General features: G+C 42.9%; 1 protein-coding gene across 1 annotated transcript in view; it reads left to right on the top strand.

Moving 5' to 3' along the window:
• Positions 1–17,677, top strand: part of PDSS2 (decaprenyl diphosphate synthase subunit 2) — a 313,717-nt gene that overhangs the window by 269,383 nt on the left and 26,657 nt on the right. Inside the window, exon 7 of the mRNA XM_054491948.2 lies at positions 3,614–3,646. Within this exon, the coding sequence (XP_054347923.1) occupies positions 3,614–3,646 (33 nt within the window). The remainder of the gene's footprint in view (positions 1–3,613; positions 3,647–17,677) is intronic.

The following is a 17,677-nucleotide window of genomic DNA, read 5'->3' as shown; positions in this document are numbered from 1 at the left end:
TTGCCTAGGCTGGAGTGGAGTGATATTCACAGGCACAATCATAGCTCACTGCAGCCTCGAACTCCTGACCTTAAGCAATCTTCTCACTTCAGCCTCCCAAGTAGCTGGGACAACAGGCGCGTACCATATTTTGACACTATCTACCTGGAGATAGTGTCAGATCCCACAGGTTGAGAGCTCAAGACTGCACCACCCCTTACCCCACCCCCACCTTCAGATGCCAGTCACAAGCTCCAGGTTACCTGTGCTTCTGATTGACCCGCTATAAAGTGGGGATCCCACGACCACTTCCTTGGGTTCAGTTAATTTGCTAGAGCAGCTCCCAGAACTCAGGGAAACACTTACTTTCTTTTTCACAGCTATGTGAATTTTGGAACAGAAACACTTATACTTACCAATTTATTTAAAGAATATTACAGAGAACACAGATGAGAAGATGCATAAGTTAAGACAAGTGGGAAGGGGCGTGGAGTTTTCCATTTCCTCTCCAGTGCACCACCATATAGAAACCTCCGTGTGTTCAGCTCCCCAGAAGTTCTCCAAATTCTGTGTTTTTATGGAACAAATTTTTGCGTTTTTATGGAAGCTTCATTACATAGGTATGATTGATTAAGCCATTGGCCATTGGTGATCAACTTAACCTTCAGCCCCTCTCCCCTCCCCAGAAATTTGGGGGTGGGCTGAAAGCCCTAACCTTCTAATCCTGTCTTGGTCTTTGCCATGACCAGTCCCCATCCTGAAGTCAGGAGTTGCCAGCCATCAGTCAGCTCGTTAACATACAAAAAGGCATCACTTGGTGAGTTTCTGAAGATTTTAGGAGTTGTATGCCAGAAAACTGGACTATGACCAAATATATATTTCAGAATATCCTAGTGTCATTTGAAAAGTGCTGCGCTTGAGCAATTCATAGTAGTCAGCAAAAGACAAGGAAAAGGATGGACAGTGGAAGAAGTGGAAAACTTGTGACCACAGGATCAGCCTCAATGTCAGATGTCCATTAACCTAAATGAATTCAAGAGTCAGCTGCGAGTTTGAGAACTGAAAGACTAAGCATGTTGGGAAAGTGCTGCTGCTGAAATTTTGGTCACAGGCCATCTGTGGATTATTCGTAAGATCAAGGCCAGTCCATATTTGGACAATATCAAAGTGAGTAGCTAGGTCATAAGTGAGCAATACAGATGTGTTCAGGGCTTCCCTACCACTTCTGCAGAAATTACTATGGTGGGAGTTTCAGTGTAGACAAAAACTATTTTGGGAAAAGATGCCCATAAACAGACAAACGAATAAATATAAAATATCTAAGCAGAAAGACTAACAGCTTGGTTTTAAAATTTCTTTAAGAACTCACTCATATTCCTGTTGGTACAATGCATCTCAGTACTAAGTTCAAACTCTTCTTAGTTCTCTGAAAATCCTAGAACACTAAAAAACTTCAAAAAGCAGACTGAAGACCTTATTCTTTTTATAGCAGATTGATTGTAGAGGCCTTTTGTTTCACTGAAAATGTTTATCACAATTTTAGAGTGGTTTGTGATGGTGCCAACAACTATGCGTGAACAGTGTTTTTTAAGTTTCTTACTATGAAAATAAGAAAAACAAAGGCTGGTCTCAGTGGCTCATGCCTGTAATCCCAACACTTTGGGAGGCTGAGGTGGGTGGATCACATGAGGTCAGGAGTTCAAGACCAGCCTGGCCAACATGGCGATACCTTGTCTCTACTAAAAATACAAAAATTAGCCGGGCGTGGTGGTGGGTGCCTGTAATCCCAGCTATTCAGGAGGCTGAGACAGGAGAATCACTTGAACCTGGGAGGGGGAGTTTGGAGTGAGCTGAGATACACCACTGCACTCTAGCCTGGACGACAGAGAAAGACTCCATCTCAAAAATAAAAAATTAAAAAAAAAAATTGCAGTCATCTTCAGAAAAATTTTTAAAAGGTTCTAAAGCAGGAAGAAGGGTCAGGACCAATTTTTTTTTTTTTTTTTTTGAGACAGGATCTCACTCTGTCACCCAGGTTGGAGTGTAGTGGTGCAACTATGGCTCACTACAGCCTCAACCTCCCAGGCTCAGGCAGTCCTCTCACCTCAGCCTCCCGAGTAGCTAGGACTACAGGCGCATACCACCACACCCAGCCAATTTTTTTATTTTTTGTAGAGATGGAGTCTCACTATGTTGCCAGAACTGGTCTTGAACTCACGGGCTCAAACAATCCTCTTGCCTCGGCCTCCCAAAGTGCTGGGATTACACGCATGAGCCACTGTGCCCAGCTTTAGGACCAATATTATAAACTTTTTTTTTCTCTCATGGAAGTAATCTGCCTATGTTAATTACCTGTATAATGTAAATTTGGACTCTGGAACAAAATGGTCTTGAGACCTAACCTGTTTGTAAGTTGGAGAACTCTTGTTCTATGCAGAAGTGGCAGGAGAAATTTTATTCTGAAGTCTGCAAAACACAAACTGACCTGCCAGCAAAAACTAACCCTGGTTGTTATGTTAAGATTTTTTTTTTTTTTGAGACGGAGTCTTGCTCTGTCACTCAGGCTGGAGTGCAGTGGCGTGATCTCAGCCCACTGCAGTCTCTGCCTCCTGGGTTCAAGTGATTTTCTTGTCTCCTCAGCCTTCTGAGTAGCTGGGATTACAGGCACCTGCCACCACGCCTGGCTAATTTTTGTATTTTTAATAGAGACGGGGTTTCACCATGTGGGCCAGGCTGTCTCGAACTCCTGACCTCAGGTGATCCGCCTGCCTTGCCTCCCAAAGTGCTGGGATTACAGGCGTGAGCCACCGCACCCAGCTGAATTTACAGCATTACTAAGAGTGAAACAGCCTGACATTTTGTGCCTCCTGAATTGTTGGAGTATGTAATATTTCCACATAAAGTATTTTTGCCAAAAATGTTTAACCTAAATCTTAGCAGCCTTCTCCAGACCCAACTTTCAGTTTACAAGCAAAACAGAAACAAGTTAAATGATGCAATGAAGAAAGAAGAAAAAGGGATTTTATAAAACAGCTATCCTTGTCTTCTCAAAAAGTCAATGGTTTTTATGAAAAGAAGCATGGCTTTTATTTTCATTTTGTTAAAAATTGGGAGAGACTAGTCTAGGCAAAAAAGAAGAAATGATGATAATAAATAAAAGGCAACAAAAGAGACATAAAAACCAGAATGCAATGTGTGAATCTTGATTAATTCTGGTTTGGGGGAAAAAAGCTATAAAAGATACTCTTGGAACAGTTGGAGAAGTTTGAATATAGATTTGTGTTAGACGATATGGCATTATTGTGAGTTCATTAATTTTGATTGTGGTCATGGGGTGATGTATGAGATGCTGTATGTATATAAGATACATGCTGAAGCATGTGACGTTAAGAGTCGTGACATCCACTCCTGCCAGATCTAGGTAGTGTCTGTGAGTGCTCAGTGACCTGTTCGTTTAATTTTTCTATATGCTTGCAATTTACATGGATTATAATATATAGTTCAATATGCATATTAAATAGAGAGAGGGAAAGGGGGACAGAGAAGCTGAGTTCTATTCTTTGAGAAGCAAAAATTATAGAAGCACTAAACTTTTAGAGAAGTAACAAGTTAATTTCCCCCTCTTCTTTTGTAGGCTCAAGAAAAAGGAAGATTGGACTATGCTAAGGTAGGCTGATTTTATACATACTGTACTATTTTACACATTTCAATTTGGTGTTTGGCTTCGTTTGTATTTGAAAGGTCAAAAGAGAATGATCACATTGAGAGCTGAGGGACATTTCCTGTTCAGTAACAGGCCAATAGCATGTGGAATAAGGTTCATTCAACAAGAAGTCTATTTATTATTGAGTACCTGTTTCATTCCAGACATTGTATGAGGTATTGAGAATACAACGGTCAACTAGATGAAGTCTTTTCTTTCAGGATATTTACAATTCTAGTGGGGAAAATCAATAATTAAATAAAGGACTGAATAAATAATGTAATGTCAAGTGTCAGTAAGTGTGATGAGGAAAAATAAACAGTAAAATCACTAGCCATTGTTGAAAGATGCCTATGGGCTGTGGATGGAAGACAACCTTTAGGGCCATCAGATAATACCTAGAAAGCACCTTACAGGACAGACTTGAACTCTCAAAGGCAGGAGTTCTCACATCACCTGTGGAACTTTTGAAAACACATGTGCCTAGGTACCACTGCATCAGACCCTCTTTCACCAAGATCAGAATGCCCTGATGGAGAGAGCGGTACAGGGGCAGGCTGGAGTGGTTTGAAAATGTCTCCACAGATAATTCTGACACACAGCCCTGGTTAAAAACTGCTGCGGGAGGTCAGATTTCAGTGCATCAGTACAGGCCTAGGAACACCCTTGGGTCACGTTCTGTTTTCCCCTCAGGGACAAGTGGAACATTCAGCAGGTGTATGGCATGTGTACAGCTGCTTGGCTAAAAGAACATGTCAACCATCTGATTTATGCAACAATCAGGAATATCCAGGATGTTAGCACACCTGCACTCCAAAGACAGGGAGGGAGAAACATGACCCAGAAGGGCTCTGCTTGCCGTGGGACAACCAAAACCCTCAAGGGCCTCTCCAGAGCTGACCTGGAACCTCGCACTCTCCTGGCAGCCTAGTGGGGCACACCCATGGCCCCCGCCTTTACTCTTTTTTCCTTGCTGAAAATAAAGTCTCTTCTTTTTTTTTTTAACAATTACAAAATAGATTTACTTTGAACCACTGGTTCTTATACCCAGGAACATATGTCAGAATTACCTATGGAGATTTTAAAAAATCCGTAAGTCCAGGTCTCCTGCTTGGAGAAGGTTGCAAATCGGGTCAGGACCCGAGTGTTTCTAAAAAGCTCTTCAGGTAGCTCTGATGTTTCCTTCCGGTTGAATCACTGAGTTTAGGTTGACTGGGATACTTTGGTTTTTGGGGTTTGGGGGCCATTTGCGGGAGGGTGTGGGAAGCTTTTCTCACAGATTTACTAGGAGCAGCAAATAACTTGGTCTCTGGCTTTTTTTGGAGTCTGTCTCAGGTCTTTTCTCCCCAGTTAAGGATTTTTTTTCCTTCACTGCCTCTTCTTTGATTTTTGACTTTTTCCCTGGGCCTTTCCCTGGGGTCTCAGATTCTGCAGCTTTTGGGGTCTCAGAGGCTGTCAAGTCCTTTCTCTTCCTCCCATGAGGAGTGTTGGGACAGTCTCTCCTTTTATCTGCCTCACATACTTTTGCCTCCTTCAAGAAAAACTAGATAATAGGAGCACCTCTAAACCAAGGGCTTCCATATCTGTCACTCTGTCTTAGATGTGTACTTGAGCCTCATCATATACCCAAACAAAGGCTGTGGACTTACCCTCTTGAGTCTCCCACAGGCATAAGAGCCCAGTGCATCTTAAACTAAACTAAACATCTTTTCTGACATCTCTGGCCTTTCTGTTGCTGTTGTTTAATGACTATTTTTTACAGCAGTTTTAGGTTGACAGCAAAAGTGAGTGAAAAGTAGAGTTCCTATAGCCCCTGACCCCATACACATGCAGCCTCCCTCACTATCAGCATCCCACACCAGAGAAGCACATTGTTACAACTGATGAATCTAAGGCCGGATGCAGTGGCTCATACCTCTAATCCCAGCATTTTGAGAGGCTGAGGTGGGAGGACCACTTGAGCCCAGAAGTTCAAGACCAGCCTGGATAACATGGCGAAACCCTGTCTGTACAAAACAGTGTAAAAATTAGCTGGGTGTGGTGATGAGCACTTGTAGTTGCAGCTACCTGGGAGGCTGAGGTGGGAGGATTGCTTAAGCCTGGGAGCAGAGGTTTCAGTGAGCTGAGATCATGCTGCTGCACTCCAGCCCGGGTGACAGAGTGAGACCCTGTCTCAAAGAAAAAAAAATTGATGAGTCTACATTGGTGCATCGTTATTACCCAAAGTCCATATATTGCATTAGGGAGGTTGCAGTCCTTGGTGCTGGACCTCTGAGCCTTTTTTCTTATCCTCTTTCCTGTGATTAGCACTGTCATCCCACCAGCCAACCATGTGAGAAACTTATCATGTGAGAAACCGCTCTTACTCCCCACCTCGTGTTCCATGACCAAGTCATACCAGTTTTATAGCCTATATTTTCTCGACTCCAACTCCTCCTCTTGGTCTCTCTTCCATTCCTCGTGCTCATAGTCTCTTCATCTGAACCACTGAAAAAGCTATTGCTCAGTCTCCACTGCCTCTCTTTTGTCCCCACAGATCTTTACCAGCCAGAGTGGCTATCTAAACCACCAATCTGACAGTTTCCCTCTTCAGCTTAAAACCTTTCATTGCTCTAGGCCAGGCACGGTGGCTCACGCCTGTAATCCTAGCACTTTGGGAGGTGGAGGCAGGCCGATCACGAAGTCAGGAGATCGAGACCATCCTGGCTAACACGATGAAACCCCGTCTCTACTAAAAATACAAAAAATTAGCCGGGCGTGATGGCGGGCGTCTGTAGTCCCAGCTACTCGGGAGGCTGAGGCAGGAGAATGGTGTGAACCCAGGAGGTGGAGCTTGCAGTGAGCCGAGATCACGCCACTGCACTCCAGCCTGGGCAACAGAGCAAGACTCCGTCTCAAAATAAAAAACCCTTCATTGCTCCGTGTTGTCTATCCGGCACATTCGGAGCTTGCTGGGTTGGCATATACAGGGCTGTGTGATCTCTCCCCTAAAGGGAACCTCCAGCTTCATCTCCCATGGTCCTGCAGCAGCACCACGTTTCATAAAGCATACTGCTTCTGTTCTCTGCGCCTTCACTCATGCTGTCCCCTCTGCTTAGAATGTCCTGCCGTCTCTATCTGGCTCCCTCTGCTCATCCTATGAAGCTTAATTTAGGATTGTCTCCTATAGCAAATCCTCTGTGGTTCCCCAGGCTGGATTAGATGCTTTCCTCAGTTCCTCAATACACTATGCATTTCTCAGTCACTGCTCTTACTCTGTTGTATTATAATGATCCATTTATGAGACAGATCCTAGACTGTGAGCTCTTGGAGGGCAGAGACAGTTTCTTTTTTCTCTTAGTATATCTGGTACCCAACACAGTACTTGACAGTAAGTGTCGAGTGAATGAGCAAGTAAGCGAGTGAACAGAGGCCATGAGTAAGAAAATAGAAAACACACGCAGTAAGTTGGGGAGAAGCAACCTGCTGCAGGAGGAAATCGGGGATAAGGCATTGGTTCTCAAGGCAGAGAGGAAAGGAAAGTGTTTGACACAGTTTGCGGATATCAACAGGGTTAAGAAGATTGCTTAGGAAGGTTGTAGTAAACTAGTTTGAAGATAAAGACTGGGATTTTTACTGTGGTAGTGACAGAAAGCTAACATATGAATAAAAAGGTAAGGGAAAAGAGTGACAATTGGACATTGATGCTTATTTTGTTTTATTTATTTATTTTTTTAGAGATGGGGTCTCACTCTGTCACTCAGGCTGGAGTGCAGTGTCACAATCAGCTTACTGCAGCCTCCCACTCCTGGGCTCAAATGATCCTCTTGCCTCAGACTCCCAAGTAACTAGGACTACAGATATGTGTCACCACACCCGGCTATTTTTTTTATTTGTTTGTTTGTTTATTTATTTATTTATTTATTTTTTAAGAAACAGGGTCTCGCTGTTACCCAGACTGGTGATGCTTTTTTTATGACTCAAAGAATGCCTCTAGGGTTTCTTATCACAGAAGCACTTGACAATGGAAGAGATTTCCACTGGAAAATGGCAAAGAGAAAAATATGATGCACAAATAAGAGCACCACTGGACCAAGCAATGGCTCTGCCACCAACTCACTGCAAAATCTGGGAACAGCCACTGTGTTAGTCTGTTCTTGCAGCGCAATAAAAAAATACCTGGCTGGGGCTGGGCACAGGGGCTCACACCTGTAATCCCAGCACTTTGGGAGGCCATGGGAGTGGACCACCTGAGGTCAGGAGTTTGAGACCAGCCTGGTCAACATGGTGAAACCCCATCTCTACTAAAAACACAAAAATTAGCCGGGTGTGGTAGCACGTGCCTGTAATCCTAGCTACTCGAGAGGCTGAGACAGGAGAATTGCTTGAACCCCAGTGGCACAGGTTGCAGTGAGCCAAGGTCATGTCTTTGCATTCCAGCCTGGACAACAGAGCAAGACTCTGTCTAAAAAAAAAAAAAGAAAAAAATATATGTCTGGGTATAGTGGCCAACACTTTGGGAAGCCAAGGCAGGAGCACTTGAGCTCAGGAGTTTGAGACCAGCCTGGGCAATATGGCAAAATCCTGTCTCTAAAAAAAATACAAAAATTAGCCAGATATGTTGGTGCACACTCATAGTCCCAGCTACTCAGGAGGCTGAGGTGGGAGGATTGCTTGAGCCTGAGAGGCAGAGGTTGCAGTCAGCTGAGATTGTGTCACTGCACTCCCTGCTAAAAATATAAAAAAATAGCTAGGTATGGTGGTGCACACCTATAGTCCTGGCTACTCAGGAGCCTGAGGTAGAGGATCACCTGACCCCAGGAAATTGAGGCTGTAGTGAGTTGTGATCACGCCACTGTATACCAGCCTGGGCAACAGGAGTGGGAGTGAGAGCCTGTCTCAAAAAAAAAATAAAAAAGAAAAGAGGTTTAATTGGCTTATGGTTCTGCAAGTATATAAGAAGCATAGTGCTGACATCTACTTCTGGTGAGGCTTCTGGTGAGCTTAGAATCATGGCACGTGGCAAAGAGTATTGGGCATGTCACATGGCAAGAGAGGGGAGGTGCCACACACTTTTAAACAACCAGATCGTTCATGAACTCACTGAGTGAGAACTCACTCGTCACCAAGGGCATGGCGCTAAGCCATTCATGAGGGATCAGACCCCCTGACCCAAACACCTCCCGCTAGGCCCACCTCCAGCAATGGAGGTCACTTTTCAACATGAGATTTGGAGGGGATAAAACATCCAAACCAAATTGTTCACTTAATCTCTTTGGTCTTTTCTTAGTTTCCTCAGTACAAAATGAGCAGTTTAGAGTAGTGCTATTCTATTCCCTAGGCCCATTCTAAATCTGGGAGAAGACATTCTTATCCTGAGGTCCAGACACACTCCTTCACCCAACCAACATTTATTTAATATATTTTTAAATTTAATTTTTTTTTTTTTTTTTTGAGACAGGGTCTCACTCTGTCACCCAAATTGGAGTGCAGTGGCACAACCTTAGCTCACTGAAACTTCCGCTTCCTGGGGTCAAGTGATTCTCCAGCCTCAGCCTCCCAAGTAGCTGGAACTACAGGTGCAAGCCACCAATGCCCAGCTAATTTTTGTATTTTTTGTAGAGACAGGGTTTTACCACATTGCTCAGGCTGGTCTCGAACTCCTGAACTCAAAGCGATCTGCCCGCCTCAGCCTCCCAGAGTGCTGGGATTCCAGGCATGAGCTACCTCAGCCATCCTTTATTTGATGGTAATATATTTGAGGCACTATGCTAGTGCCAAGACAACCACCATGAACACGACTGCCAGGGTTTGCCATCACAAGCTCCCTTGACTCCAGCTTCCCTATCTAAAGTGACCTCTCCACCTTTGCTCTGTTTTTTTCTCCTTAACATTTATCATAACATAAAATTATCATTTTGTATTTAAGTGCATGTTTATTTCTTCTTCCACTAGCATGTAAAAGATCTAAAGGCAGGTGCTTTGGTGGCCTTGCTCATGGTTGCATCACCCTCCCTAGCACAGGCTTACATAGGAGTGCTTGACAAATATGTGTGCACGAGTATTACATTCGTGTTATGTTAGGAGACTTATAGGAGGTTAGGAGAGGTCTGGGATCGAGGACCGTAGACTCAAATTAGTCATTTTAAGAGTTTTTTTTTTTTTTTTTGAGATGGAGTTTCACTCTTGTTGCCCAGGCTGGAGTGCAATGGCACAATCTCGGCTCACTGCAACCTCTGCCTCCTGGGTTCAAGCAATCTCCTACCTCAGCCTCCTGAGCAGCTGGGATTACAGGCATGGGCCACTACACCCAGCTAATTTTTGTATTTTTAGTAGAGATGGGGTTTCTCCATGTTGGTCAGGCTGGTCTCGAACTCCTGACCTCAGGTGATCCGCCCACCTCGGCCTCCCAAAGTGTTGGAATTACAGGCGTGAGCCACCACAACCAGCCTTAAGAGTATATTGACTGTGTAATACATTCCATCCCAAAGTTGCGTAAGGTTGTCTTTTCAAGTGCCCTGTAATAGTATTTCTCATGCCAGTAAATAGAAACCCACCCCTCCTTGAATATGTAGTGCTGTTCTGATATTTAAAGACATAACTTGATTTAGGTAATTAATCCAGACCTATCATCCTTCCACAGACTTAAACCCAAGTAACACAGAGAAGAAAGATTATATCTTTCTCTACTAAGTCTTGGGGAGATGTCTGCAGTATTATGTCTTATGCAGTATGTTATGAACTCTTGGCAATGCATCTCGTGACCTAAAGTCTACTCCTCCCTGCTTTGTGCGTTCTGCTTTCTGTGGTCATGATGTTCAGGCTAATACAGGCATCACGCTTAGTGGCTTAGGATTCCCCTGGTAGGGGTTATTTGTAAAATGGTATTTGAAAAACTCAGCAGCCATTTCAGGAGACTATTGTGAAATTCATTTATTGCTGGAAATTTCTTTATTTCCAAGTGATAGGTATTTGTAAACTCAAAAGCCAAATTTTGTCTGAAAAGTCAGATATCAAGAAAGTGTGCAGCCATAAAAAGGAATGAGATCATGTCCTATGCAGGGATATGGATGAAGCTAGAAGCCATCATTCTCAGCAAACTAACACAGGAACAGAAAACCAAACACCGTGTGTTCTCACTCATAAGCGGGAGTTGAACAATGAGAACACATGGACACAGGGAGGGGAACAACACACACCAGGGCCTGTTGGGGGGTGGGGGAGTGCGAAAGGAGGGAACTTAGAGGGCGGGTCAATGGGTGCACAAACCACCATGGCACATGTATACCTGTGTAACAAACCTGCACGTTCTGCACATGTATCCCAGAACCTAAAATAATAGTCAAAAAAAACTGTATGTAATTATTTCGGTCATGCACTCTGAGGCTTTATGGCCCATCACTCAATTTTGTCGGTTTCAGATGGTGAGGAAGTGGGGGAGAGTGTGGAAGAGGTGATCATTTCAAAATCATTCTCAACTGGACCTTCAAAATATGTGTCTCATTCAGCAAAATAGTGGTCTGTACACAGACACTCAGCTAGAAATTGAATTACTTTTTAATTGAGTTCCTGTTGTGATAGAGCCTGGATATGAATGCTTTACACTGCTGTAGTACCTTTCATCCTAAGATATCAAAGCACTTGACAACTATTAATTCATTAAATCTCTCCCTGTCTCTTAAAGTAGTTAACACAGCACTGGAAGGCACTGTACTCATTGCTGAAACTCACTCACCTGGGCAGTGAGCAAAGATGGAAGCTGTTTGACTGTGTAAGGCAATCCTACCTTAGTAACTTTTAAGATGGGAAAACAAGGAATATCTTACCTAGTTAAAACTGCAGAAGTTGTATTAGATGGAATGTAATTACCAGAAGTGAAGTGTGACCAGGAAGCTAACACTTTTGCTCCAGTGCACAATGCTGTGGGGATCTTAATTCCAGTGACTGTCCTGCAGCCCTAGGTGCACATCTCAGACTGTTCCAGCTCTTTAGGCTTCTGGCCTCAAGGTTAGGCAGAGCCGCTTCAGCTCAGTGCTAGAGGGAAGAGTGCCACCTATTGAATTGTAGGAATTCTTGGAGATGTGTTGGGACTGGTGGAGAAGCCTCTCGGACCACATTCACGTTTGGTTTGCTATGGTAACTAATATATATATCTAAAAGAAAACGAATATGTTGACTACTCTTGCTTAGAAAAACATCGACAAACGTCTGTGTATTTTCCCCAGCTGGAGCTGAGCGTATGCCTGTAGTTTAGCCTACTGCTACTTGAAATAAGCATGCTGCTAAAAAGACTGAGGCAGATGGTATTTTTACCACTTCAGGCAAAACATGGCACCTATGGTTCGACTTTCTACAATTTTAATTTTTTAACATTTTCAAAATGGCTTGTTTAAATATCTCCATCACAGAGACACAGACTTTTTCCCAGTTTCTTTTTAATAATTGCTTCAGATATATAGGTATGAATAACCATCAGTTGGTCAAAACCAGACTATTCAGCATTGTAGAGCCTGCCTTCTGTTCATTCTTTCACCAGTGCCTAGGACTGTGCCGTAAATGAGCTTTGACATTTGCACTCATTTTGATACAAAGACACTAAGTGGTTTATAATAGCTTGCATTATATTTATCTCTAGTCTTTCTTCTTCTCTTCTTCTCCTTCTCCTTCTCCTTCTTCTTCTTCTTTTTTTTTTTTTTTTTTTTTAGATATAAGGTCTCACTATGTTGTCCAGGCTAGAGTGCAGTGGCTATTCACAAGCCCAATAGTACTCTACAGCCTCGAACTCCTGGGCTCAAGAGATCCTCCCATCTCCACCTCCCACGTAGCTGCGACTGCAGGTGCACTGTCTCTGCACTGGTCTTTCTCTAGGCTTTATTGTGCATTTCATATCATTTGTCTCATGACTCAACACAGTAAAGGGAGGTTTTTGCTGGTTTTTTTAATGTCCTCTTATGAGGATCATTCTAAGCACAGAGAAATAATTGCTCATGCTTAAGCACTTGGTAAAAAAAAAAGATCTTCCAGATATTAATTCATTAGCCATCCAGTTCTCTGTCAAATGTAAGAGATTTTTTATAAGGGTAAGGTTTTTGACTCATCCTCCCTGCTAGAATTTGCTCAGGGTTCCAGAGTGGCACGTTCTGGCTGTATCCTCCCACGCCTCTCAGACATCAGCATTTAGCAGCTGCTGCTCTCCTCTGTCCTCTTCAGCCCCAGAAGTCCTTGCACATTTGTTTTATTATAAAATGCATTTGCATAGAGCACACATTAAAATTCTCTTCCCACCAGCAAACAGTAATGTCCACAGACATTTGCATTTGCGTGATCACATATCATTACTTCCCTTTAAAAAGAAAAAAGTCTTCTCATGTCATGATTCTCCTTTCCAAGGTTTGCCCTTTTAGTCACTTCTTCTTATTACACATAGATGCTTCAGCCATTTTTCTGCGTATTGAGTCCAGAATTTTCTTTTTTGAGCCTTGAATATAGAAATTTTTTGTATATAGTATTGTTCTTTCTTTACTGACAAAGCCAGCCTCCTTTATTCGTTTATTTATTTATTTGTTTGTTTTTGGTAGTCAATTTTTGCTGCTGTTCCTTCCCATGACCCTAGCAAACTGGCTCTGAGACTTTTTCACATTGGCACATTTAGAAAACAGATGTTGCTGTGTTTTCTCTTTCCTGTACCCCTTTCTTGGGCAGACGCTGCATCTCCTACCCTGGGACTTTACATTAGCTCTTTTTTGGTAAAATATGCCATACAGCATCACTGAATGCACTAAATCTCTTTTTCTCTAGCCCTGCAAAGATATATTTTTTCTTTTCTTTTTCTTTTTTTTGTTTTGTTTTGTTTTGAGACAGAATTTAACTCTCGTTGCCCAGGCTGGAGTGCAGTGGTGCAATCTTGGCTCACTGCAGCCTCCACCTCCCAGGTTCGAGTGATTCTCTCTCTCTCTCTCTCTCTTTTTTTTTTTTTTTTTTTGAGATGGAGTTTCACTCTGTTGCCCAAGCTGGAATCCAGTGGCGCAATCTCAGCTCACTGCAACCTCCGCTTCCTGGGTTCAAGCAATTCTCCTGCCTCAGCCTCCCGAGTAGCTGGGACTACAGGTATGCACCACTGCACCCAGCTAATTTTTGCATTTTTAGAGACAGGGTTTCACCATGTTGGCCAGGTTGGTCTCCAACTCCTGACCTCGTGATCTGCCTGCCTTGGCCTCCCGAAGTGCTGAGATTACAGGCGTAAGCCACTGCACCCAGCTCAAGTGATTCACTTGCCTCAGCCTCCAGAGTAGCTGGGATTACAGGCGCCTGCCACCACGCCTGGCTATTTTTCATATTTTTAGTAGAGACGGGGTTTCACCATTTTGGCTAGGCTGGTCTCGAACTCCTGACCTCAGGTGATCCATCCGCTTCGGCCTCCCAAAGTACTGAGATTACAGGCATGAGCCACCGCACCCGGCCAAAGATGTCTTAGCATTTAGGATTTCTATTTTAGTGATAACTATGGAGATTGTGGAGCCATTGGCATTGCCCTCTCCTATCTTGTTCCATAAGGGACTTGTAATATAATTAGATAAGATGTTTATAGTAGAATTTAAAGAAAAAAATCCATTTCAAAATACCATAATGATATGGGTGCAATTATGTAACTTTTTTTTTTTTTTTTTAAGACAGTCTTGCTCTGTCACCCAGGCTGGAGTGCAGTGGCATGATTATGGCTCACTGCAGTATTGACCTCCCGGGCTCAAGTGATCCTCCCACCTCAGCTTTACAAGTAGCAGAGACTACAGGTGCATGTCACCACACCCAGCTAATTTTTTAATTTTTTTGTAGAGAAGAGGTATCACTATATTACCTGGGCTGGTCTCAAACTCCTGGGGTCAAGTGATCCTCCCACCTTGGCCTCCCAGGGTGCTGCGATTACAGGTGTGAGCCACCATGACCAGCCCCTGTCCAAAAATTTTAAATCCCCCATTCCTCATTTCCTTAAAACCAGATTAAACCAGTTATTTTTCTCTTGGCAATTACATTTCAGACAACTGTTTTTCTTTGCAGCAATAGTGAGTAGATTCTCTTTAATTTGTTTTTCAAAACAATTTGTCAGTTTTTGCAACCACTGCTTTGATTTCATATCTCCTTCAAATTGCAATTATTGATGATGGAAAAATAATCATTGATCAGTTTCTGTTTACAGTAAAGCGTAGAAGCTTTTGTACCATGTGAAATATTATATCAAAAATAAATTATAGGCTGGGTGTGGTGGTTTATGCCTGTAATCCCAGCACTTTGGGAAACCAAGGTGGGCAGATCACTTGAGGTCAGGAGTTCGAGACCAGCCTGGCCAACATGGCAAAACCCTGTCTCTACTACAGATACAAAAATTAGCCTGGTGTGGTGGTGGGTACTTATAGTCCCAGCTACTCAGGAGGCTGAGGCAAGAGAATCGCCTGAACCCAGGAGGCAGAGGTTGCAGTGAGCTGAGATTGCATCACTGCACTCCAGCCCAGGCAATAGAGGGAGACTCTATCTCAAATAAATAAATAAATACATAAATAAAATAAATAAATTATAATCACACATGCAATAGTTAGTATCTCAAACCAGAGTTGTGCCTTATTATTAGCCTTGGTCTTTTGCAAAGCATTTGCCCTCTGGACATTATTCATTCCTATCATCAAGCTAGTCTTTTTTCTCCTTAACTCTTTCAGTATATTATTTTGTATTTGTCCCCAGTGACTATCATCTTGCTTTGATTATCTGTTCCTCTAATTTCTTAATGTTATTTTAAAATTAGATTCTTGTTCTCTGAGGTGTTAGCAATCCCACACACCTCAGTGGCATCAGCAGATTTAATGATCATAATCTCTATTCCCTTGTGGATCATGAATAAAATTATTAAATGATTTTAATGATAAGCATCTTTATGACATCATATAACATGCCACCCTCTCAGTTGTTAGCCCAAATAATTTTTTTTTTTTTTTTTTGAGACAGAGTCTTGCTCTGTCACTCAGGCTGGAGTGCAATGGCACAGTTTTGGCTCACTGCAGCCTCCACCTCCTGGGTTCAAGCGATTCTCCTGCCTCAGCCTCCTGAGTAGCTTGGATTACAGATGTGCACCACCATGCCTGGCTAATTTTTGTATTTTTGGTAGATATGGGGTTTCACCATGTTGGCCAGGCTGATCTCAAACTCCTGACTTCAGGTGATCCACCTGCTTCAGCCTCCCAAAGTGCTGGGATTACAGGTGTGAGCCACTGTGCCCGACCATCCATAATTTTCTTTTTTTCTTTCTTTTTTTTTCTTTTTTTCTTTTTTTTTTTTTTTGAGACAGAGTTTCACTCTTGTCACCAAGGCTGGAGTGCAATGGCACAATATTAAATTACTGCAACCTCCACCTCCTGGGTTCAATCAATTCTCCTACCTCAGCCTCCCGAGTAGCTGGGATTACAGACGCCCACTGCCATGCCAGCCTAAATTTTGTATTTTTAGTAGAGACGGGATTTCACCATGTTGGCCAGGCTGATCTTGAACTCCTCTGGGAGGTGATCACCCATCTCAGCCTCCCAAAATGCTGGGATTACAGGCATGAGCCACTGCGCCCGGCCCCAAGTACTATTGATACTAATTTAATATAGGCAGTTATAAATCTCTTTTATTTTTCTTTAGATTCTATATTCCTAGTTTATTGATGCCTAGTTTAAAATGTTATATGTGGCTGGGTGCGGTGGCTCACGCCTATAATTCCAGCACTTTGGGAGGCCAAGGTGGGTGGATTACCTGAGGTCAGGAGTTCGAGACCAGCCTGACCAACATGGTGAAACCCCACCTCTACTAAAACTATAAAAGTTAGCCGGGCTTGGTGGCGCATGTCTGTAATCCCAGCTACTGAGGAGGCTGAGGCAGGAGAATCGCTTGAATCCGGGAGGCGGAGGTTGCTGTTATCGCGCCCCTGCATTCCAGCCTGGGAGACAGAGTGAAACGCCATCTCCAAAAATAAATAAATAAATAAAAAGTAAATAAATAAGATGATATATGTAAAATTTTAAATTATTTAGCTCATAACAATATTTAGTGGGGCAATCTCTCCCACTCTTCAATTTACCATTTTGTACTACTGACCCCTAAAAATTACATATCTACATAGTATCTAATATTTATCAGGAAGCTAAGTCAGGCTTAGATCGTTGATGAAGACCAGTTCTTGACGGTAAGCATGGAATGGTGTCTTGAGTTTGCTCACCATTGCACCATGAAAGCCTACTACAGCACCTGGTGCAGGATAGGTACCCAATAAATATTCGTTGACTTGACTGTCCAATGAATGAATGATGACCCAAGATACTGCACATGTTTGTGCCTAACCTCTGTTCTTCAAATTCACAAGGAATATTTAATTCCACCTTTGTTCCTCTTATATCCCCCCAAGTATATTTTTAATCAAACGGTTACATGCTCAATGCCTCGCACCCCCTGGGTTGAGGCAGAGAGATTCAATTGGGGTAATCTTTTGAGTCTTATCTGGAAAGCTAACTAGAAATGCCCTTCAGGCTGGCTCTGCGGGTGGATGCTCTGCACTGTGGGATAGCTGGATTCAATTATTGCTCCCAGTTTGTGGTGTCAGGAGCCACCTGTGCACAGGGAGAGGCTGTATGTCTTTATGTCAAAGATAGAGCCCTCTGTCCCTATAGAAAAGCCTGTTTAGTCCATTAAAACTGTTTTAAAGTGGATCTGAAGGGAATACTATCTCTTTCCTTGTCATAAAATATAGCGGAGAGGCATGGGTTTCCCAAAATTATGGTTTTTGAGCGAAAAGAAAAGAGAGGCACTTCTGTATAGATACTGAACGTAGTTTTAGTAAGTTAGAAGACATTACCTAGATTCATATTTCCACAGTCATACACTAATCCTGCTGTCGGATTTTGTGATGAATTAAGAATTTTTGTGATTTGAAGCTGTTTGAGCCATCAGAAAGCTGTAGTTGATTCAGTTGGTACATCTGAAGCCATTCCTCCA

This window comes from Pongo pygmaeus, chromosome 5 (assembly GCF_028885625.2).
Source record: "Pongo pygmaeus isolate AG05252 chromosome 5, NHGRI_mPonPyg2-v2.0_pri, whole genome shotgun sequence".
NCBI classification, from domain to species: Eukaryota; Metazoa; Chordata; class Mammalia; order Primates; family Hominidae; genus Pongo; species Pongo pygmaeus.
The sequence above is the reverse complement of the archived record's forward strand: the minus strand, read 5'-3'. Positions and strand labels throughout refer to the sequence as shown.